This window comes from Lineus longissimus, chromosome 8 (assembly GCF_910592395.1).
Source record: "Lineus longissimus chromosome 8, tnLinLong1.2, whole genome shotgun sequence".
NCBI lineage: Eukaryota > Metazoa > Nemertea > Pilidiophora > Heteronemertea > Lineidae > Lineus > Lineus longissimus.
The window spans coordinates 6,177,122-6,202,594 of record NC_088315.1 but is presented as its reverse complement, the minus strand read 5'-3'; the positions used below and the strand labels follow the sequence as shown (position 1 = coordinate 6,202,594).

The window sequence follows — 25,473 nt, the reverse complement described above, 5'->3', positions numbered from 1 at the left end:
CCTGTTAGAAGAACTCCGACATCCCTCAATATACACATTGAGGATGTAACAAATCGCTAATACCATCTTGCACAGGCAAATGGAAAATTTTAATTTCACCTCCATCAAGGAGTAGTTGTGGAAATAGATACAACAAATACATGATATGTTGAATAAAGATATACACTTTTATTAGAAAAAACACCAGTTAGTTAAGAATTTATTTGTTTTAATGCAATTTCAGATATGTTAAACATCGAGTTGCCTGTGGTCAGGTGGTCGAAAAACGTAATCTAATTGGGTGAAACCATTATTTTTGAGGGGAGGTGAAGTTCCCCAACACCTATGAACACCATTAGTCGTCGCCCTGTACTTCCTAAATGAAACAACTAATTTTTGTTTAAGAAAGAAAAGTTAACTATAGTCTGCAGCATTTCAGCATTGTTGATTAAAACTGTTCATAAACTTTGAGAGTTAGAGTGTATGAAAGATTCCGCTATCTGACACCCCTGGGTTTGATTGGACTGACGAGTTGGTGGACGTGTGTTGACAGGTGCGTATAAACGTTAATTTCTGATATAATTTCTTGTTTTTCAGGATATTTGTGAGCTTTATCCTTTTCCTTGATGATGATAGCTGTTATTTGAGATAATTTTAGGAAGTGTCCCTCTGTCGATTTGATTATGTGGGTAGTTTTTGATTACTCCCTGCTTAGTGATCAGACATATTCGGACCGGTCCATTCCCCCGCCATACCAGCCTATACAGTACTGTTCAGAAATAAGTTATCCTATTTCATACGCATTTGAGAAATATTGCTTTTGGGTGTGAATCCCTGTGTGTTGTTGACTGGTGCCTCGTGTAAAGGGATGATCTCTGCATACTCTAGTCTCCAGGCGGCCTGCCATTACAGTATTACAGTACTGTTCAAATTCAATCGGAAAAATTAGATTGAATTTTCACCCATTACCTGAATCTTTCAATTGCCAAATAAACCCAGTAATGATTGTACAATGAAGCCTTGGACAGATGTGTGACAAACAGCAGTACTGTTCAAAATCTAATTTTGAGATAAAGGCAGCCAGATATTCTTTTAATTGGCCCTTCGCAAGATACGCCGGTACCACCTGTGGTCGAGCAAACAAACCATCTCAACAATATATCTTCACGGTAAAAGACGCCAGACAACACCGGCGTAGCTGGCAAAGGGCTTGTACAGCAAATGCAAACTACAGTGGAACCTCCCTTAGCGGACACCTCTCTATTAAGGACACTAGGTTTGGTCCCAAATTGGTTGTTTCCGTTCAATTTGACCTCTCTGATCAGGACACCTCTCTATTAAGGACAGCACTTGTCAGCCCCGAGGGTGTCCTTAATAGAGAGGTTCTACTGTACTATAGGCTAATCCGGAAGTGCCCTTTAAATTTGGCATTGTACCTAATTGGACCCCAGTTTGGCACAGGGAACATAAAATTCGATATTGAAAAATGGATACAAATCTGTCACAGCTTATTCGGGCTGAAGCACTAAAATCGTTGCTTGAACTTATCACCTATATATGACCAATGTTAGCTTGACTGCACTACACAGTATTATGCAACCTGAGTGAAGTGTCTAATCCGGAATTTGTCAAGTCCTGTTGTCTACAAAATGTATGTAATATCTGATCTAAATCTGTAACGAGTTTCCTTCATGTAACTTGTGTGTGGCTAGGTTGGCGCTATGTATTCTGATTCGAGATATAAAATGATATTACATTGAATTACTATAGAGTTTATTTGGCCTGGCAAAATATTGACCAACATTGGAATGTAGTCATAGTGCCTGCATGTACGTGCACCTGCATATCAATCTTTCTCTAAAAAAATATGTATTGTCACGTTTCTGATCTGAGTAAGTGTTAGTGCTTTTTGCAGTATGCCTTAGGAACCGCTTGAAACTACAATTATCCCCTTTTAGAATTATTTAAGAAGTACTGATCTGTGGGGTTTCAAACAAGACCTTAATGTCTTGCAGAGCTTTTGAAGGTACCGTTTCTTCTGTCTTGACTGACGCCAAAATCTATACTTGCTGATGCTTAAGTTTCTATAAAGGAATCACGATTCTATGTGAATTCAGCTTTTTTTGCTCATGTAAAGAACTATTCACAAATAATATTTGAGTCACCCTTCTTACATACACGTCAATAAAGTGTACACACCACCATATCGTCTCTTTGTTGGCAAAATGCATTCCTAAACATATTTATATACCTCTATGAATTTATGTGACCTCATTCAACCAATTCATAATCATAGTTCAATACGTTTGTTGAACCTTCCAACTTTCGTGCTGTGAGTCAATGAAAATGTGGAACGTTGAGAGGCCTGCAATCAGACAAGTTAGACTTTTGAGTAGTAAGGTAGAATGGGGTAATTGTAGCCCCGGTGTAATTGTAGCCCCTGCCTATGATATTGATTGATATCCCTGTGCATCAAACTAATGCTGGGGCTACAAATAAACTGGGGCTACAATTACCCCATTCTACCTTAACCCTTCTAAAGGGAGACCAATCAAGAAACACTGGACTTACATCACTACATGCTTAATAATGATATCTACACCTTGGTTTTGGTCTACATTCTAGCTCCCCCCTAGCAGTTTTGGTGAGACAACCAATACCTCCAGTTCTGTATCAATTCCAAAACCAAATAATAAATTACTCTGGCCTCAAACCTTGTATTTAGGCCAGGACTTGTATGTGTTGTGGGTTGTCCCTGCTATGAACTTTTTCGTTCGCTAAATATTGAATCACCCAGACAATAGGTTATTAGCTTAAACCAAAACCCATTACCTCAGAGTAGTACTAGGTTTAGTTGTGCATGTATACACATTATCAGTCACAGACTTTGGTTACACCCATACATGTACTTTGTGAGTCTAGTCAGTCCCTGATACTAGTTTTTGTTCTCTACCAAAATTTAGTGAATTGTTGTTTGATATTTTAAAAGTTGTGTCTCTCCAGCTGCCTACAATCTTTTATTAGACTACTTTCATCTTGTTGCAGACTTGAGTGCAGATTGTTTTTTGTTTGTGACTGCGGAACAGAAAGGAAAACAGGTAAGTCCAGTTCTCGTGTAATACGCTTTGTGGTTCATGTTTTAAATTGTTACGTACTAAGTAAGTGGACAGTGCCATATACAGCCCCGGCTGACAGCAGTCATGTGTATGTAACACATATCATGCTATAATTGCTTGGAGTGTCAGGCTATATGCTGCAAAAACAGCTGGCTTATTTTTAAAAGGGTTGACCATCTAAAGGTACTGCACCGTTTTGGCCAGAAGATCTCTTCCCCTCCTCCTGCAGATCTAATCAATTCAATTTCCTAATAGATACATACTTTCAGTATTGTGTAAACTGCATGCAGACCAGAGCATGAGAAAGTTATTGTCATTAGAATATATATTAAAATCTGACAGCTGGTGAATTTTTACTCCGGGTTCGTATGTGACATAGGATATTAATAGGAATGGAAACCCCCTGAATCTCCAGGATGACTATGGTCGCTTTGACAAGAGTAAATGTATTTGCTCCTGGCAACTAGAATTAAAGTGGAATCTGGAATGACGTCACTTGTATCAGGACACTCCACTCTGATGTCTACCTCGAGGCGTTTCCTCAGTCATATCATTGATGAGTTTTATATGGGTTAATAGTAACATTGAGATTGAGGCCCAGATAATTGCCGCGTACTTGACTTAATTATCAGAGAGATTTTTCTGATGTTGGAATCAATCTGATGTTGTCGGAACTTGATCCATCGCAAAAAAAGTTGTCCTACTTTATATTCAAATGTCTGATACTAAATTTATTATTCAAAAAATATGAAAAATTCGACCAAAGTGAACAGGGTTCACCTTGACAATGTTGTAGCGCGACTAAATCAGGACCCAATACATATCAACCACCTTATGCACCAATACTCTGAAACTTTGATTTAAAGTAACTCTTCCATCTGTTTTACTACACTACGGCTGTCACATTCTACCTCAGATTTAGTATTGGCTGTCACACCTTAGTTGAGTGTGCCGCAGTCTCTGAAAGTCCATATTTGGTAATGCATGCTAGTTAGTCGTGGCAGCGCTGTTCGAAAAATTTCTAAACTGCATGCTGACAATAGGGAGATATTGATCAACATTTTAGTGGTTGAATGTTGTGAGTCTCGCCCACCTGTCAATCAAATATAAGGCTACATGTATGCTTTATAACTTGTAGAACGATAACTTGAAATTTTAAACATATCGAAATAGTTTGCAAGAGTGCAACTATATTACTTGCCCAGTGTGGCGTGAAGTCAATATTTAGACTGTATGCCATTGTTATTTATGGGGCTGTGTTCATAAGTATTAAGTGCCTCCTTTAATAGTACACATCTATATGATCTTGTCATATGATAGCATTTTTCACATAACAATGCACAGGGTAGTTCATCATGAAGTGTATGGCCTTTCTGCTATTCTGAACACACCCAAATTGATTGGAACAAGGAACTCCGCCATATACTTCTCTCGCAAGGCTATACCAACATGTCATGGTTACGTTGAACTGCATGAAAAATCTACATTTCTGTGCAAAAAATACCAAAATGGGAGGGGGTGGAGGGCTCTTGCTTGACAGTTATCTGGTATTTCATGCACATCGCTATTGAACACACCCAAATTGATTTCCAGCACCAAACTTGGGCAGGGAATAAATTTGTGTTGGTATAAAGGTACGATGTTCATATGATATTGATACGGGAACAAGTAGAAGGATTGGTTGCCATAAATCAATGACTTGTCTGGATGACTGTGCACCAACAATGCCATTGAGACGCTCATTCAGCCAGGGCAGGTCGAGAAGTTTTTGGGCGAGGCAGTGAAAAACTGCATGAAAATCTATATCTCTCCTGGGCCATATATCACTGACTTACCTATCAGTAAAGACCCATGATGCATTCTGCATTGTCCAGATAATTTCTAGATCAGATGAAACCCTTCCAGCTTTTGGGCCATGTCGGGCAGAGTTAATGAGGGGAGGGAGGTACAACCCTTCCCAAGTTTCGCAGAAAAAACATGTTTCTAAGGCAGATTAATTGACCTCAAACCTAAGGCCCATTGGCCAAATGTTTTTGGGTGGGATTCCAACACAGAGCAATTCAATCGCAGCATCTGTATTTTGACAGAAAAATCAAGAAAACTGGCGCAAACACAAGACCCTGTGTTTGATACATGCAACATTAAAAATTGAGGTGTATTTGGAAGACATATCTGATTGTATCATGAACACCAGTCTGGAATGCTGGCACAGTGGGACAGTATAGCCATGCTGATGTATTGATCGCAGCATACTGTCTGCCCACTGGTCTGATATGTCAAACATTTAGACACATGCAACGTGTGTCAACAATGCCTAGACAAAGGTCAGAATCAATTCAAAATGCCTTCAAAACGATATATCATGCTTGATTGAAAGCTAAATCACTTCGCCATTCAAAGTTGTTTGTTGCAGAGACAGATAATAAGTTGATGAGAGGAAATGATTATGATGAGGCCAGACAATTGTTGTTCACTGTCTAGATGTATTTAGCCTAGTTGAAAGTAACTGTTCTATTGCCATGTTCGTCATTACCCGGTACACCATTTGCCATTGCTGAACTTGGACATAGAATTCGTTCTGAAGCTCTTACAAGAAGGCCTGTGGAAATAACCGACCGGTTCATAAGGAAGGTTACCACGGAATGCGATTTTGCTTTAATCGCACAGCGGAATTGCAAAGCGAAAGCTTATTTGGGTTGGGTTTGGGTGCATTGAAGCAAAAAGTGTTATTGCTATCGCGTTCAGTGAAAAACCAGACCGTGAACAGGCCTCTGACTTGTATCAGGCCTTTAGAATACAATGAACTGTAGAAATGGGAGGCCCTTGACGAATCTGATTGGTGTAACCACTTCACCATATTTGGATCTTAACAATGTCGATAGAAACCATCGGTGACTCGTCAATGAAAAATTCCAACTCTTAACAGTCATGTCATGCAAATTATCACTGACCTCTTGGAAAGGATTTTAAAAAGTACAACGTTCACCTATATTTCTTGCCCAGGCATATCCATGCATGGAGACCTCAGTTTTATGGCATTTTATCCACATGCAGTTTACAGCACAAAGCAAATAAGTTATTGCCGATCTGGGCTATCTATTGTAGTTCACTGCATGCTTACATTGTATAACGCTGTGTTATAAATATATGTGGTATAGTTGGTCTATTATCTCTGAATTATCTGCCTCTTGCGATATATTCTCACTAACATTCATAACTAACTCGCAAACACAGTGTCATAGTTCGCCAAAGTAGCAGTACATTTCTAGAACCACTGAAGTTGGAGGGCTTTTGCTTACATTTCCTATATCCCAATTGTCAAGGTACTTTTCCAAGGGTTAAAAAATGCTTTCAGGCAATGGGCCAAGTATGAAAAATGGGAAGTTTCATTTTGGGTCAAGTTGATGTCTGTGAATCATATCAACATGGGTATCAAAATGACATCTAGGGAGGACAAAAAAGGACAGAACTGGGATATTTGTCCCTCTTTTATGGGAAGTACAGGTGGATAAATCTGTTTTATTTGAAATTATCCACAAAAGAGTCAAAAACTGAATAATTGTTTGTGACCTTACTCGTCATTTTAATTCTTGCAGAATGGCCGGCCTAAGGAAAGCAAAGAAGTATGACTGGAAGGACTCCAACATGGCCCTGTTCGGTACCGATGTGGACCGGAAGGTCAAGAGTAAGTTATCTTGTGATAATTGCGCTGTTCAATAGAAATATGATGTAGTAATGTAATAATTAGTAGTATTATCAGCTGCAGCTGATAATCATAATCAAGCATGCAATGCAGTTACAATCATTTGCATTCTCAATCTTAGATGGACAGTTCTGTTATGTGATGAGGTTTATGGAGTTATTAGCACCCTTTAGAATGATTTAAAAATCCTAATATCCATCGTTTCAGAGGCTTCGGCTGAGACAGAGAAAGCATGGCAAGTGACCACGAACCTGACAGGAACACACACTGTTGTCTTTAGAATAAATGTAAGTACATCTGATCCGTGTCTGTACATCTTTGTTCCGGTTTCAGGGTGCTAATTTCTCGTCTATGGGGCAGGCCCGAGTGTGAAGTCAAGAGCCCCATTCAGTGGAGCTTTGCCTGCAAAAGCCCATGAAATCGTTAAACCACCCTTTTGTTTCTTTACTAAAAATGCAGCATTGCCTCCCAACAAGTGACTCGCGAATTAATACTGGCACAGTGCTGATTTATTTGCCATTGTATAACAGTTCAATTGCTTGGCAAGTAAGTTTATCAGTTCTAACTTTAAGTGAATTCATTTTTTTATCTATTACAGAAATTCAAAGTCGAGATAGTTCCAGAGAGTGAATTTGGAAATTTCTATGATGGCGACAGTTATATAGTTTACCGAGTAAGTAAAAATATGTACGGGTTGGTTTTATGTCTATGTAGCAAATATTATTAGAGTTATGAGAAAATATGAAAATTATTTGGTGTGACATCACAAAGTGTAGTAATGTAGTTAAAGTAGGACTGGAACTGAAAACCATCCATTAAATCCCTTAAGTGGGTGGGTATAATTTTTGAGAGGAAGTGGGTTTTTTTCATGCGATTAAGTTCCTTTCACTCAGATCGTGAAGATAAACTAATGTGAAAATCTCTTGTAACGTTCTTCACATTCAGCAAACAAAGAAACCAGACTCGGATGATTTCACGCAGGACATTCATTTTTGGATTGGAGCTGGCAGCACGCAAGATGAGTATGGCACAGCTGCATATAAGACGGTCGAGTTAGACAACCTCCATGATGATAAGCCAGTGCAACATCGGGAGGTCCAGGGAAAGGAGTCGGCGCTGTTCAAGAGCTATTTCCCAAAGATATGGTATGTTGTAGAAAGCCACCTGGCATTTTCCTTGATGTTGATATGCTCTCCATGGAGAGAACCGATTGGCAATCAGGGTAACTGACTGCTAACTACCTAAATGTTTGAAAAATAATCCTGTTTCTTTTCTTCAGCATACTGAAGGGAGGCTACGATTCTGGATTCCGACATGTTACAACAAAGGAATACAAAATCCGCCTTCTTCGTGTTCAGAAACAGCCAGCTGTTCCCGGAAAGAAGAAAAACATTTTGATCAACGAGGTAGAGTCACTGAATGTTTTGTCCTTACTGTTAACTCTTTCTTGTTCCCTCTTGCACATTCGATTTTATTATGTTTGAAGCAGTATTGCCAGTGCCAAGAATCAGTCATCATCACGTCCTGCGATGATCAAACCCAGTCGTGACAGTCTTTTTATCACTCATCACAGCCATAATTATCACAGATCACTGCCATGAAAAATCACCTGTCTGCATTGTACTTAAGGGATGAATGATTGACTATTGGTCTACTTCAGTATTGAACATCTTTCTTGCAGGTTACGGCCAAGAAATCCAACTTGAACGAAGACGATGTTTTTGTCCTGGACAACGGGGATAAGGTAGTCCAAATTAATGGAAGTTCCTGCTCAGCTGATGAAAAATATAGGGTATGTTCAATACTACTCAGTGTCCAAAAAAACATGGCACTTTTTTGGTCCACAAAAGATGTGGCACTTTATTTCTTATTGACACTTCTGATGACATGCTCAAAGTCTATGAAGTTGCTACAACAGAATTAACGAAATTCTCAACGTATAAAACTGATATGCTACCATTTTTTGGCTCGAACAACAAGTCTGAACAATCTCGTGTCGTCTGCAATAGATACAAAATATATGGTAAACCACTAAATTTTCAACGTATAAAACTGATATGCTACCATTTTTTGGCTCGAACAACAAGTCTGAACAATCTCGTGTCGTCTGCAATAGATACAAAATATACGGTAAACCACTAAATTTTCGCACCTCTTTAATTTTGCAAATGGTGAAAATTTCGTTTGTGAAAGATTACCGGTACACAATTTCTTTCTGTTTCTCCAAATCTTTTTGCAATTTTCATTTTTGCAAATCTCCAAAAATGAAATGCCTATGAAAATTTGGTGGCTTATGGTAGCGAAGGCATTGGTTGGCCTAAATTGTTCAACACTTAATCAAAATTCTATTATCTTTTGTCATTTCAACAGTTTCTTATACTCTGTTACTTATCTGTTCAGGCAAGAGAATATATTGCTCTCCTCCAAAATGAACGCACCGGCATGGCTATGAAATTGATCACAAGAGATTCAGCAGAGGAAGCCATTGAGGTTCCTGATGAGGCTGCTGATGATGATGATGATGATGAGGATGTCGTTGATGGTCCTGCGGAGGACTTTCAGGCAACAATGTTCAGGTTAGTCTCCGTACACTGGTTAAGGCTGAAAATGACCAGTGTCAGTATCCGTCGATGGCGTTCATTCAAGTGAACAATAAAAGTGTTGGGCAGAATTTGCTTTTTGAAACTTTCCCATATTTGCAAACCCAAACGAGAGTGAATGCAGATAAACTCAGTTAGGAGGCTGTTCATGTATTGTCTGCCTAAACTACCGGTAATAAAAGTAGTTGTCATCATGAAGCAGTTCTGCCCTTGAGGCTCCTCACTCAACCGAGCCAATTGATATTTTGTTTTTTTCGATCTTCTTAGGTTGTCAGATGCCTCTGGTGAAATGACTTTCACAGAAGTCCAGACTGGAATCTTGACGAGAGACAAGTTGGACCCTCAGGTATGTAATGAAATAGACACATCCTTTCAGTGTGTGAGGTATCATCTCGAAACTGCTTCACACATATGTAGCTCATTGTATAGGTGATGAAGTGTACCATGTAGTATAAATCCACTTCATATCACAGACCTCATCACATGTGTTAAGATTTGTTGATAATATATTTTGATTGTGACTTGATTTATCAACTAACTGTTAACATTTTTAAATTTGTCTCAAAAAATTTCACAGTCTTTGAAACCAGTACACTATGTTTTCCTAAAAGTATCTAATTCTCATGTCGGCTGCAAAATTGACCATACATTGCGAAATGGAGAAATCTCTCTTCTGAGAAAATCTTGGCCTTCACAAGAGACCACTGCAACCAGACACATTTACACATGTTATTGCATAGTTTAATGCTTCAGTGTTGTTTGCCTGAAGTCAATATTTTTTGGTCAAAATCTGCTGAGGAAATCTGTTGTGTAGATTGATATGAAAATACTAGAAATGACTACAATATGGCAATGTTTATTTCCATTTACCTGAACCACAAGTAAATACTATAAAACAAACAGCATAGCCTTTAATTGTAGCAAAAACATGTATGTCTGTAGAGAACTTGTGTATAAAGTAATAGATAAGCTGTACATACTGCGACATGTTTTACTTGTAGAAGAATCCCAAATGCAATAAGGTGAGTTCGATTCAAAAAAATAAGTGCTTGTATTTTGGGAGTGCTTTAGTGTGAGTCATCACCAAATAGATCGCCAGGAAAATAGGGTCGACACATTATTTGCATATTTGTTTTTGATTGAAATAGATTTTTCACAAATTTAACTTCAATTTCAGGATGACGGAGGACAGGTTGGCATTAATCAATATTGGCTGTTTCAAGCTTATAACTGAAAATGTGGGGAAGAGCATGTTTGCCTACAGTCTGTTGTAATATGACTATAAATATTTTTTTTAGCTGGACTGTGGGCTGGGAAATCTGCTGGACTCTATCCAAAATGTATATTGCTTTAGATTAGAGATTAGACAGCATCCTTGCATGCAAAAAGTAAATATTAAATGATATTCGATGAAGCAAATATAAACTTGCATGAAATCCTGATCATCTACCAAGTTAACGTTATTGTCATACCGGGTATTCCTTGTTCCCTGTTCTGCTTATTTCTGATTCTCAGCTATAAGGAATTGGGAACGAGAGAGAGGCTAGTATAATTGTAATAAGGCTACAATTGTACCACGTAACCTTATATTGTACATTTTTTTAATCTCCATAAATCTTCCTGGCGATCTAATGGTCAAGACATTGTTATGTTTGGATCTTTTGTCCATGTACGAACACTGCCATTGATTTCTGTGAACTAATACACGACACTAATCGCACAATTACTTTCAATTGATACTTTTATTGACTTTTTTACTGTTTTGATTACTTTCAGTCACAAGTTCTGTTGGGGAGTTACGTGTTTACAAGAAATTTAATAAAGATGTTGCTCTTTGCTTTGGGGCTCGCGGAGAAGCTTGCCAAGAGCCTCTTGTGACATATGTGGTTGTGAAATATCAACACTCGTCTCTTTGCCTAAGCATTTGGTACGATGTGAAGTCTTCATAAGACCACTGCTGATTAAGGTTATGCCATAAGGCTGCATATGATTTGAATAGAAGTTATAATGGTATGCGCTTAACCACCACATGTGCTTGCCAGAATTGAAAAGCAGTACCATATAGCTTTGGGTATTGTCCACTTCTTTGAACATCTTTATTTCATTTCTTTGAGACAGGATTGTATGCAACGCCTTTGCACATATCACGACCGGTATGATTTGATTGACCTGCTGGGATGAAGTAACAATTTTTGGAATGGCAAGGGGTACATCAATTAATGTTGTACGTTTAAGTTCACATCTTGTAACATAAGCACCACCATGGTTAAGGTCATTTGCAACTAGGTTTTCTATAAAAAATAATAGTATAATATGGTATGGTTGATGGGTGTATTCTCTTTGGCAGGGTAATTATAGAACCCAAAGCCAAATTAATGCATGATAAACATGGACTAACGAAGCCAGTCTGATTTACATGTCATGATGCATATAAGTGATGGGGGTGGGGGGTTTCTATTTTAATACTGTCTTAATGAGGGGGGTGCATTACACAATATGCAATGTATGAATATGATGTGTCCTGTTCTTTTGGGGTTTTGATTACCTCTTCTGATGTGGATTATCATCTGTGTGAGTGTTGGTGTGTGAACTGTCTTTGAAATCTCAACTTTCAGGTCCCACGTCAGAATGCAAAGAGAAAGTTTCTGTCTCTAAGCAGTGGACGAAAATGTATGGCCACCATCCTAACTGACAGTCACTGATTCTGGCCAAAATGCTCTTGAAATGCAAAATAATTACCCATCTATTTATTTCAGGGTGTAACTGACTGAAAGGTCAGTTATGAAAAGCCAGCTGCACCAAATGGAAAATGTGGAATACCTGATCTTGCTAATATATCACTTTTGAAATTTCTTTCAGGGATCAGGTGCCCAGGTGGGAAGTGTTCAGTTTTGTCCTCAATGGCGTTGGCCTATTCCTTTCCTGTAGTACATAGGTGTCACCAGAGTTGGGGGTCAAGATATTTATTGTCGCCCCCATTGTCTAATCTCAAACCCAGCAGGTTCATGCCACTCGATATTTTGGAAATCCTAAGTTTTAAAATGGTACCCTTTGTATGGCTGAAAAGATGTCAATGCATAACTTCCCATTCTCATGCAGGACTCAACAGCAACGCCACACTGTGTAGAAATCTTACACTTTTCCACACTGCAAACGTTACAAAGGATTCCAACGTAACAATATATCTGTCATGACATGGTGTGACAAACTCTTGAGTCACAATTCTGCCATGGTGAGGATTGCACAAAAGTGTGATATTTTGGCATAGTGTGGAGCTGCAGTTGAGCCTTGCTTGAGAAATCAAATTTTCACTATTTTTGAGAATTTCGTAAATGGTAATACATCTATTGTTCAAGACAGATTAACCCCGTTTAAAGTTCTGTTGACACCTATATCACAGCATCCCCTAGTTAATTCTGCCAAATTGCCTTAAAAATGCATCAACTTTCCCCTTGAAAATTGGAAATTCTTTGGTGATCGGTTTGGTCATTGGAATGAAAACTTTTCAGCATTTTCTTTCTTCAAACCTACAATTTTTTGAAATTTTTTTCCAACCTATGAAATCTAGTCGGTTATTCATAGGGTATTTCCGCTAACTTTTTCAATTAAGTTCTAAAGCCTTTTGGTGCGTGCTGGAAAAGCAGGTGTAGAGCCACGACATACTGCAACCTCTAAATGACCTGATAAGTCCTTCTTTTTTGGTGCGACAACCGGCAAATGCAGATGGAACGCAACCTGAGCTCGCATCTGTAGGTTCGTGCTGGGGTGCTGTTTCTCTGCTCCCCTCTGAGTAGCTCTCTGCATTTGCCGGTCAGTTCTGTTGCCCTTTTGTCACATAACATCATAGGTTTTCAGCAAGGGTTTTCAGAACTCACCTGCAATGCTTCTTAGACCCCACTTTTGAATCTTTAAATTTTCACCAATTCAATGTTAGTTTTAGTAGTGAAATGGACAAGTTAATAGAAAGTTTCCTCTCCCTACGCGAGACGTCACCAATCAATCAATCGTTACCTGTGCCGTAAACCCTGTTTGATTTTTGCCGGAGGTTTGGAGTCCACTGTAGGATACTGTCCAACACAGCGGGATCTTTTACTTGCCCTGGCATAGACACTCGGGCACAAGGGACCACAACTTTTGGTCTCATCCGAAAGACTCTTATGATGGAACCAATATAGGATAAAGGCTGCTCTCATGTGGGGTTTGTGCCTTATCAGGGATCTATTAATTGAAGGGGTTTGTCAGAAGACAGTTCTGTTGTCTGATCAAGTTGGGACAAAACCATGCTGCTGAGAGTCAATTCTTATCATAATGCCACTGACTAGCAATTTGTGTCGCATGTGAATGCGGCTTTGATAAAAAGTGCATGTCTGGTGTGCACTTATGATAATCTTGTCATAAGGGTGAAGCCTTTCAGATATAAATGGAATTTACAAAGTAATAGTGGTTTTGGGTTTTCTCCAAGCACCTAAATATGAAACAAAATTTTTACTACTGACTAATTTTGATAACTCGAAGAAAATAGTGACAAGGTGAATTTACTAAAAAGGGATACGATCGGTGTTGGTAAGAATTGCTGCTGCTTCGCGTATCAGAGAGATTAAAATCATTTGGGAGGAAATTAATATTGTTGTAATATTATTATGTGTTAATAATTTCACTTGAAAGCCACAGCAACGCATGCTTTCACCCCATCATTGTTCGTAAGATGGAGTGATCATTTATCTGCATGAACTTTGTGATTTCCCTGTACTAACAAACCATGATTGCTATTATATGTCAATTGATGTTGTGACTTTTTGAATTGGATACTTAAACCCTATTATTTCTACAAGAAAAATTGGTAGGAATTTCTGACTCCGTAAAAATATTCCTGGACTTTTGAATAAATTTACTAAATTCAAGGGGTACACCACATCTTGTCTGCTTTCAGGCCACTAATACTGCTATAAATTGCTTGTCGCAAAAGCACAATTGAAACTGCCACATTCTTAAAAAAAATAATTAGCAGCACCCCACACCACAATCGAGATAATTTGAATCATCTATCATAGCAAGACCTCTTGATTCACTCACATATCCATGATGATACAGCAGTCAATCTTTCTGAAAAGTAACTGCATGTACTTATGACTGAGTGTTTTTGTCAAGCACAAATTTTATTACCCGACGTTGTCCCTGTTTTCAGTCCATCAATCAAAACATTTTTTATCTGTGGCTCTTCTCTTAAACCAGGTGTATGTTATGCTGTCGTTCTACCCTCCTTATTATGACCACTGGAATCCTAAGCACTGTAAAATGGAAGCACATTACCTCTGTCTTGCTGAAGTTTATCTCACATGATCATGATAGGGACTTGAGGATGACATTCCAAGTCCAAGTCAAATGTGTTATTTAGTAGTAGGTCCCCAAAACCAAATGACTCGGTTCATCTAATGTGCATTTGAATTCAAACTTTAAACTACCATAGTGATTGAAACGAAAGAAACTTTGTCTGAATGTCGGATAATATACCCGATCTGCAGAATTATATGTTATGTCACTGACCCATCTGTTTGTGCTTTCAGGATGTTTTCATCTGCGATTTTGGAACTGACTGTTTTGTGTGGGTCGGCAAGGGGGCTTCTGATAAAGAGAAGAGTAATGCGTTGATGTATGCACATGTAAGTGTACCAGTCAAAAAAGAGACTTTTATAGATGACTTTCATGTTGGAAAGGCACTCCCCCACTACATCAGGGAATTCATGTCACTTGTGGAATCATAGAATATTATTTCCACCACTTGGCCTGAGTCGTTATGAGTGGCATGGCGCTGACTTACGTAATGGCCGACATCGTCTGCTGTTGTGCCATGCAAGTCATCTGTTCAATTCACTGCACATGCAGCTGCTAACACTTGTCACATGTAAACGACTTCTGGCGTTTCTGTGAAGTAAGTATTTGGGACCAAGGGGAGGTGTCCTGACTGCAGAGGTCAAATTATATAGACAGTGCATTTGGAGCCAACATCACTGTTCCTATAGAGAGGTGTCCAGCCAACTACGGTATCCCCTATGAGATGTCATACTGAAATTTCGTAATGGCGGGTCAAAGGTCTCATTAGCTTGATAAACTCGAGTGCAAACTGCACTCTTGTCATTATTATCAATACTGGTGAATGATGTTTCTGTTTTTCAGAATTACCTGAGAGGAACTCAGCACCAACTTTGTCCAATCCACGTGATGAAGAGCGGATTCGAGTCAAACGACTTCCTCAATAGATTCCATTAAGGCTAGAAGAGAGTGTGATCAGCTTCCTTGTTTGGCTGTGATCTGTTTAGCTTAACCCGACTGTCAACGGCAGATAAATGGTTCAAATAAAGTTCTGATCGTCCTCATCCTAATTGTGTTAAACAATGTGCAGTATGTATAGTTTGGGACCGTTCAATAATAACTGGAGTAAAAGTTTGATTCCAAAATGTGCTAAATCCATAATTGCCCTATTGATAAAATGGTCCGTGGATCTGAGAGGAAATCTTATGAAAATTACATCTTCATTTCCTGTAATAGTATACATGTAATTTGATCGCAGTATTTGCTAAAAGATTATATGTATGATTGATGTAACGATATGTTGAAAATAGCCTTTAGCATATTTTGGAAAAAAATTGTGTAATTTCCCAAGTCAGTTTCATGTGGGATACAGGTATTTGGTTAAATATCCCAATTAATTATTTGCACATTTTATGTACCGGTATGTGGCGAAGCCCATTATGATTATTGTTTTAGATCGGGACCGTATCATGTTAAACTAATAGTAGTCGTAGTGATCGAATGTATTATGTAATGAGGTAGAAATATGTTATATATATGATTAGCTGCTGCAATCTTGCTTGTATGGTACCTGTAAAATCTTCCACTGGGATTAGTTGAGTTCACAAAGGGTTCTAGAGTGTGAGAGAGGTATTAGGTCACCTAGGTGAAAAACTGGGAATCGAGTTGGAAGTTTTCTCACAGAATCTACTCCCGATGCTTTTTGCTTGTGGTGTCTCCAACCGAAAAGCATAGATGAATAAAATTTGTAGACCATGAACTGTATAAATTCCATATTGATGTTTGTTGTATGTTAACATTGATCATGTTTTGCCATGTAAACATTGGAAATCTTTAAAAATGGTACTACTTCCATTCAGATATATTACATGTGCACATATGAGTGACTATGTAGAACAAGCTGGACTGATTCAAGAACTAAATCTGTTAAGGAAACTGACTTATTCGAACCGAACCTTAAACCCTCTATGAAATATCTGAAACTGTTGATAATATGCATTACAATCATAAAATTGTATCGTTATTGTTTCTTTGAGGCACCAATGGTTGTTGTTAAAACTCTATCCTGTCTTTCAATACTCATATGCTGTGATCCAAAGCTTCCGAAGTAAATTCCGTCTCAACTTGAAATGATATCAACTAATGTTCATTGGTAGTTGTCTATCCCTTCAAACGATGCAAATGATTGTCTCCTTGTGGTGAAACAGAAACAAAGCTCTTTTCAACAGCTGAAAACTGAAGCAACCAAATGTAGTTTTATTAAAAGGACAATTACGGCATTAGGTGTGTTAGTTTTTCATGCAAAAATGTCCTTACTTGAGAAAATTTCAATAGAGGAAGAGACTTGTTCTCTGTTGGTAGCCAATCCTGAGATGGAAGCAATGATTCAATACTGTAAGGCTTTAGTAAAGATTTTTCAGTGCTTTTCACCAGCCTAGCTGTGATACTGTACCTTAACATGACTTTCTTCCTTCAAAAACTGCTGCCATTCCAGGTGTCTTTATAAAGTATTATTTCTATGTTTATTCTACATTTATATAATTTTAAATGGATTATACTCCAGGCATTATATGGCCTTGCATTCCAAGCTGTACATGTACGTATAACTTTTATACTTGGGTTCTTTGTGCACCTCTGCTATAATTTCGCTGAATAATTCATAAAATCAATGGAGACCAAGTTGTGATTTTTCAAAATTCTATGAAATGAAAGTGCTTGTTAAGCAACAAGTGGATATATGTTATATCCATGAAATGTGATGATTGAACAAAAATACTTTTAATCTACAACCCAGTGACCAGTCTGTCGTACAACCTTCATATCTGTTGTCCGCTATGACGGACTTTGGTCATCAAGATGAAAGCCTATTGCATGTTTTCACTGTATCATACACCTGTTGTATAGATACTTGTAAATAAGGATGCAACAATCATATTTATACTTGTCTTCAAACATTGAATCCCTGAAAATGTGTGATAATATTACTTGTATTCAAAACCAGAATCACTGAAATTTGTGGTGATATATGACAGATTTTGTGCAAACATGATCGAAAAGTAAGTTGTCTACTTAATTAACTGTGTATTCTTTGAGATAGATTCCAACATGTACAATAAAGTTATCTCTGTATTTCAAAGAGAAGAGTCCATAATCACAAGCAATGGACAGACAAATGTTCAACTGCACCATCCATTACCATCATATTTTTTGGTCTCCAACAGAGTATTTCTAGATTTTGTATTACAATTCATATAAGGCAAACATGAAGTCATTCCTGATGTATTTTGATATTGTCTTATGGTGCACATTCCATCCATTACCTTTGAGCATGCAATAAAAGTGAATTCATTCACAAGTCAGTATTTGTCTATTTTTGTGACACTTTCTCTTCACCTCTATAGTGGGTCAGTCCCGACACCAAGCTCATTCTTCTTCTACTGCGTTAAGAATTTTGAGATGCGCGCTAGACAGTCGGTCTGTTTTGGGAAAAAAGGAGAGTTCCATCACAGAGCCCCAGAGCTTGGTGATCAGGGTGTTACAACCTCATTCAAAGGAGCTGCTATTGACTAATCGCTCAGACTTACAGCTAGTGGTCAAAGAGGGTCCTGGTCAGTGTAAGACTGGGCAGGACTCCGTCGATAATGAGATTCTCCATTATGTTGTATGAATGAACAAGTAGTAATGTTCAGTTTGTAAAGTGTTTCATATCATTCTCACCAAAGGTACTTGGTTGAACTCTGGGGAAATGTGACCAGATCACATTTTCCTTAAGATTGTGGTGTTGCATAACACTAGATTATCCTTAGGAGTGTCCACTTGGCCAGTCGGCTGTGAGAAAGGCTGCCCAGGGCTGTGTGATGCACACTATTGCAGGTCAGCCGAGCAAGTACCATAGGCCAGATATCTATCAGAAAAACACTTGAGCACTGAACGAGCAGCTCATCTGAGATCTACTGACAGGTTTCATGATAGACCTAGGTAAGTCTGCATTCTAATAATGAACTTATTGCTGTAGCTGTGGTAGTCAAATGATCCCGCGCTGTAAACGGTTCTTTGACTTGAGTCTTCGGCCACCTGGCCTTTTGAATGAGCGTGTTGTCGCAGGCAATGTTTATGGTCAAGACGTCAATGTCCTGGTAACAGGAAACAGCACTAGCTAGCGTATCTTCTACAGGCAATGTTTATGAAGTTGTTTTGCCGAACAGAGTGACCGAAGTCCAGCCTGTCCAAGGGTATGCATCCCGAGGAAATCCAAGGTTAATGTTCGCTTCTATGGCCCTGCACACAAACCCCTGTGCAGGGCTGGAGAAACATTAACCCCTGATTTCCTCAGGATGAAGGGTACGGTGCGAAAAAGGTTTGTGCAAGGCCGTCCTTGTCAGGAGTTGGTAGGCTTGCGAGCCAAAAACAGCAAAGTGCATTGCCCTCAGAGCAGGTGTGAAGTGTCAAGTCCAATGATCCTCTCCTGTAGTAAAATCCGAACATTCGATTGGACAACTGGCACACTTCACCGGTATATGTAGGCAAGGATGAAATTGCAGACTGGACCATCATTCCCATTTTGCTATTGACAACAGTTGAGGAATGGCCTACTAAATTGGCCTAAATCTGGAATAACTTGGCAATGTAGTAGGCACAATATCATCCCCCCTCCTCCCCAAAGGAAAAGATATAGCATTTCATGTGGTGTTGGAAAGGTCGAGTAGACTTACTTGTGATGACCTCAACTCACCCCAGCACAACCTAGAACACTGACCACCTAGTCCATACCAAGGCATGGAACCGCGATGGTCTGAATGTTAACTTGTCTGTCCAACAAGGAGCAGGTCCCAGGCCATCTGTCAGCTGCGGTCCGTTGTATCTAGTGTCGATCTATGTGAGGGCAACAAAAAGGCCCCATGAGGGGAGTAGCCAGTAGTGGATTCGCACTTCTAAACGTCAAGGCAAATAGGCGAATGCCTTCAATTGATAACCAAGAAACAGATATATCCAGCTCCAGCATGGATATATCTGTAATAGTGGCAGTGGCAAACCACTCTTCTTAAATGTCCGCTCTGCACTTAGTGTTCTTCCACTGTGAGTGTTTCTCCTCCAAGGCGGAATGTGCATTTGCATGCCACTATGGTAAAGTGCCATTTGGTTTTATTAGCCATGTGACTCTTACTTTGGCTGAGCAAACCAATCAAGGTTAGGGAGCATACACTGAACAAACAACAAGTTAGTTACCCAGTGACATCCACTTTATTTTCATATATTTTCTTAACAAACACTTAAATGCTTGATACACAACAGTGCATCGCCAGTAAAAATGAAAAGGCATAGTCCACTGGAATGAAACTACATTAAAGGTCCTCGATTATAATAATTATACACAGTCCACACATTAGCACATAAATACATGAAGACTACATGTTTAGAAAGGGAGTCGTGTGAATGCTGTGAAACCAAGACTCCCTCTTTTGATAAAAAGATGATCTGCCACGACTCCTTATTGACTGCTTTTCCACGAACTGTAGGCGTCTGCAGTTTACCCATGTTCCATGTTCCAAGTGATGGTTTTAATCATTTGAAGAAATTGATCAATTTAATCATCACATTTTTGTTCTGTGAATATTTAATGCCATCTGATTATTACAATGAAAACGTAAGATGTGTCCATGACATCATCAGCACAAAGTCAATTTTTGAAAGAAATGCCTTTCCATTCATACGGCAAAGGCTCAACCATGAGGCCATCGTGGACAATAATAACTGTTGCGACTTTGAAGATGAGATGTAGTAAATAAATGCTTCAATTTCATCTGAGATATGCATAATCTTTCTGGCTCCCTGATGCCACCCTCCGACATTTTCGAGCAGCTGGTCAAATCAAACTGCTCCAATCACGCACACACCTCAGTGATCAATCACCTCCCCTGAAAAAGGAAATACACCAATATTATCACCATTCATATTTTCTGAGTATATTCCTGGTGCTGTTTCAGGAGGGTGTCCAAAGACCATCAAATATTTGACATCTTGCTATGCACTGATGCATTTTCAATTAAAGTAATATTTTCTCATCCCGGTCATTGGTTCTTCTGATTTTGTCCTCCTGAGACAAATCTGTGATGAATAGAAATTTCAATTGAACTCCTGGAATCTCTCTCCACAAACACTATCCTTATAAGATGTATGGTTATGGGTTTCTATCACAACAGGGGCCATGTTGGGTCCAGCTAAACCAGTACATGTATGTATCATTGAAGGAGGGGGTCAGCATTTTCATGGCCCATAAAAAATAAGACTTTTGTGGATTATTTGCATTGCTGGCAAGCAACCCTTTTAGAAAGTAGCACCACTCATCTAAGGTTTTTTACCATGCCTTTCAAAACTAATGCTTCTTTTCGAGATGCTTTTTTACACTTACCATCCTCAGTTACATCTCCGTTAGTTGTTTCATCATTCTGAGCCTCCGTTTTCGGTTTCACTTCTTCCCCGAATGCTTCCGCCTCCTGTTCCAAAGACATCATACCATCAGCCATCTTGTTTTCCCATTCCTCCACATTTTCCATGACGTCGGCCTGTTTGTCTTTTTCATCACTCTAAAAGAACAGGAGAAAAACGATAATTCTTTGGGTCAGAGCTCGTGATTCAGATGCCACTCATCCCCAAACCACAACATCAGCCGGACGGCATTCACTAACTCAGAATCCAATCCATTTAAGACTTGGGTTTAGAACACATATTGAATATTGTTTAGCTGGAAATGGAACAAGGCTGGGGGAAAAAGCGATTCAGCTTGGCATTACTAATTTCAGAATAGCCACTGCTCACCTTGACATGGTATGGCATATTCTTTCCCTTTTCCTTAGAATCCATCTCAGCAAACTTTGAAAACATCCCAAAATATTTCTTCTTCTCGTTTTCCTTGAAATCCTTAAGCTTCTGCCGAGTGATCATTAGCTGTTTTTTGACGACCTTGTTTTCAGGGTCAAAACTTATCGCCTTTGCATAGTCCCGCTCTGCACCATCGTAATCTTTCATTGCAAATCTAGCCTGTAAACACACAACACAGACAGACATAAATTGAAGACACCAGATTTGGGTAAAACTCCAAATCAAACTATTAAAGGGAACTGAAACCGCCAAGCCAGTTTGTATGACCTCGTTTTCATTTCCCGCGTATCGGGTGATCAGAACGAGGCATGAATGAAACATGGCGCCTAGCTGTCAATCATTGAGTGACGTCACTACTATGGAATTTACTACGAAAACTCATGAATGAAAGATCGCATGACTCACGTGATTCTCACATGATTCTCAATAGTAACAAATTGAACTGCGCATGCTCGGGCACTGGGGGCGGAGCTACAAATCTGAACTCGAATAGGAAGTTGGAAGTTTGACTTTCTCGGGCGGTGAAAGTCGAAAAGTTGAATAAATCGCTCGGCGGTTCCAGTTCCCTTTAACGAATGAACAGGACAGTAAATTTTACAACCAGCTGCCTGCAAGATATTAACTTTTCAGATTACCAAGTACATGTACATGTATCGACTTTCTAGATTCAATAACAATAACAAAAAATAACTTTACGTTGCTTGTATCTTAACACAGAAGAGTCCAAGTCAAACCTACCTGTCCCCTCCTGAACAACCCTTTCACGTTATTTTCATCCAACTCAAGAGCTTTGTCGCAATTTGTCGCAACTTCATGATAAATCTCGTCCTTCAGATGACACATGGCCATATTGAGGTACGCTGCAACAAGCAAGGCATTCCCCTTGTCCTTTTGCATATTGTCCATGTCTTTGACACTCTGCTCCAAGTAGTCCGTGATTTTCTTATATTGTTTCACTGCCAGTTTATATTTGCCTGCCTGAAAGACAAAAGGTGTGAACAAGTGTTAAGGTGATTTTTGCAGTACTTAATGAGATTTTGCACCCAAAAGTAGAACAATCATTACACAAAGAACCATCAGAACAGGCTCAATGAACCCTTTGAGGAAAAGTGAAAAGTCTTACTCACCTTGAAGTAATTAGTGCCCTTTGTTTTCACCATCTCTGATTGGTCTAATTTTTCTTCATCATTCATTTCCCAAGATTCTTTCAGAGTCTGAAACAGGAGTTGAACAAATGTTTGATTTTTGCAACAAAATTAAGCTGAGAGGCCTTAAATGTCAGATGACAGAAGCTAGAAGTTTTCCGCAAAAAGCAAAGGGTGCTCTTTATGCCCTTGGTTCAAAGAAGTATTGAGAGTTTTATTTGTATGTTCCAGTATGTTGTTCATTTTAAAACACAAAAAGGGATAATTAGCAATAAGAAAAATCATATTATCCTTTCAAAATCCACCCAATGCCACCCAAATAAAGGTCAGTACTACCTTTTCTAGATTCTTTAATTCCACTTCATAGGTCAGGTCAGCATCTGCTGGGATATCAAACTCCCCATTCCCTGCTGAACCATAAGCCAGACTTGATTTAATCTGCAGCCGGGACTTTTCCCCCTTCTTGAACTTGCGGATCCCATGATCGATTCCTTCAATAACATTCTCCTCTGAAGCTTCACCCACAGTAAACTGAACTTCACGATCTTCAAAAACCCTTCCTTTGTATGTTCCAATAAGGTGAACTGAAGATAAGAGGAAGGTAAAATAAAATTGCAAATGAGTTCAAATGATCCAGCTGGAATAATTATCCAGTCTGCTCAGTGATATCCATCCCATATGCAAGACCAATTTAACAGACTTAATGTCGGCAAAAAGATCATGAACACGACACATGACACTATAGCAATAAGATGTGCTGCGCAAGTGGACTGAAATGGACTCGGAATTTTCTTCGTGCTCAGTAATTCCTAAAATGATATTGAAAAGCAAATGCAAACTAACCATCTACTGTGTTTCCTTCAGCTGGAGTCTTAAACCCTTCACCCTGGGTGAGAATACGACGAATGATTGTTCCAGGGTGTTTCTTGGGCGAGATGTCTTCCCCTGGAAAACACATGCAATAAACAGGCAATTACAACAAATCGCATGATCAGGAACTTATTTTGCTTTGAACAGGATTGCTTGTGTTAACAAAATCTTATATTCTTATTGACAACCGATGATGACTCTATCAAAACCACTGAATGTATCAATGACAAAAGTGTCGCGGAGTAAGGAGCTTGAAAACCTGACTACTTTCTTACGTGTTTCTGAATCTTTTAGGGAAAATGGAAGGGTACGTCAGTGATCAAGTTACCTTTCCAGTCAAAAAGCTCCACCTCAAATAGCAAGGTAGAATTTGGTGGTATGTCCGCCCCAGCACCAGCCTCGCCATAGGCATACTCTGGTCGACAAGTCAGGATCGCCTTCTCCCCCTTCTTCATTGTAGCAACACCAAGGTCCCATGCTTTGATCACTTCACCTGAAATAATAGTACAACCAAGAGTAAGGATGAGTCAATGCAAATAACACAATGTATTTCATAATTTACATGACATTGAGATGTAAATTTCTTTAACTGTGCCATTCATGAAGACCGCCAAGGGAAAGATCTCTCCAACTGAGTCAACGATCTCTCTAGTTTTCTTCACAATAATGATGGGTTTTATCTTCACTTTCACTTTTGCCCGAAACAAGCTCTGAAAAATAGTGTGTAGTTCAGTACCTTTTCCAATCGTAAACTCGAAGAACTCGTCCCGATCACGACTGGAGTCAAACTTGGTGCCATTTGTCAAGGAACCAATATAATGAACCTTGACTTTGTCACCGGCAAGGGGAGTATCCTCTCCAACACCAGGTGTGACGATTTCTTTCAAAACACCACCATCCTGGTCTAGAGTACAATCTAACAGAACTGTCTGATCACTTCTTCCTTTCTTCATCTCCATAGGTTTTTCGCTGTCAGACATGACAATTGCAATTGTTCTTTTATCCTATCCGTTATGATGGGAAAACGCGCTTTTTTTGCAACAATCAGTTAATAAACAACAAAAAGCCAACAGAATCTGGAAATTTCTTCTGACAGGCATGCACTTCCGGTAGTGCACAGTCTTGCGCAACTATACTCTTATCAGTTTGAGTTTGTCATTATGTAACGAATTGGGTGGAATTCACAAATCAACTTTTTGCTAAAAAAATCAATTAGAATTGTAATTTTGACTTGTTAGACATTATTATTAACTGAAACAGGCAGCAATTTGGGATTTACTGACATCTGCTTTGCTCAAGACTTAGAAGATTGCGATTTGTTACAACCTCGATGTACACTTCAAGGGATGTCGGAGTTCTACGAATGGGTTAGTTCAATACCCTGGCAATAGAGGTTCTTCACTGACGTCACATGATGGCGTTGCCAATACTTGACGGAAGAGACTAGAGAAGCAGGTCCAGGACAGATTGCCGCGAAAATTTATAAATAGTTCGGGAAACTTATAACATCCTCTTGCAGCATCCTCTTGCAAACAGGGCCTACTCCTTACGCATCTTTCTGATTGAGGGAGTAAACATATCGAGGCCACATATCGAGTGATCGATGGCCGGATTTGTCAGGATGTCAAGCCAGCTTCCCAAACTATTTATAAATTTTCGCGGCAATCTGTCCTGGACCTGCTTCTCTAGCCTCTTCCATTCTCCAAGCGTCGACGATGGTGACTATCATTGGCTCACCTCACTCGACCTACTGTCTCTGTCACAGTTCATGAGAGGCTTGTGGTATTCGACTCGATGACTCGACGACGCGTCATCCCATTTTTAAAAACTACTGGTAACCAAGGCCACGTGTGCGAATTCGTATTTCCCGC

The 25,473-nt window shown here is 39.2% G+C and overlaps 2 protein-coding genes across 5 annotated transcripts; one reads left to right on the top strand and one right to left on the bottom strand.

The window, feature by feature from the left end:
• The first annotated feature begins 397 nt into the window (after positions 1-397).
• On the top strand, positions 398-18,063 carry LOC135493060 (gelsolin-like protein 2). Of its 4 annotated transcripts, none has more exons than XM_064779921.1 (13): positions 399-532; positions 3,025-3,077; positions 6,692-6,780; positions 7,006-7,085; positions 7,397-7,471; positions 7,744-7,943; positions 8,078-8,204; positions 8,480-8,590; positions 9,199-9,374; positions 9,666-9,744; positions 12,258-12,272; positions 14,963-15,058; positions 15,573-18,063. In XM_064779921.1, exons 3-13 carry the CDS (start codon positions 6,693-6,695, stop codon positions 15,663-15,665), a joined length of 1,140 nt encoding a protein of 379 aa, XP_064635991.1. In that variant the 5' UTR covers positions 399-532; positions 3,025-3,077; position 6,692; the 3' UTR covers positions 15,666-18,063. The 4 variants fall into 4 exon arrangements, with proteins under 4 accessions (XP_064635994.1, XP_064635991.1, XP_064635992.1 ...); XM_064779922.1 differs by lacking the exon at positions 12,258-12,272 and adding an exon at positions 10,576-10,590; XM_064779923.1 differs by lacking the exon at positions 12,258-12,272.
• A 2,228-nt stretch (positions 18,064-20,291) lies between these two features.
• Positions 20,292-24,698, bottom strand: LOC135492177 (peptidyl-prolyl cis-trans isomerase FKBP4-like). The gene is made up of 9 exons (XM_064778426.1): positions 24,339-24,698; positions 23,931-24,095; positions 23,576-23,677; positions 23,069-23,316; positions 22,715-22,801; positions 22,326-22,565; positions 21,525-21,746; positions 21,118-21,292; positions 20,292-20,623 (listed from the first exon to the last, which is right to left on the bottom strand). The coding sequence occupies exons 1-9, from the start codon at positions 24,580-24,582 to the stop codon at positions 20,604-20,606; spliced, it is 1,503 nt and encodes a 500-aa protein (XP_064634496.1). The 5' UTR covers positions 24,583-24,698; the 3' UTR covers positions 20,292-20,603.
• Positions 24,699-25,473: the final 775 nt, after the last annotated feature.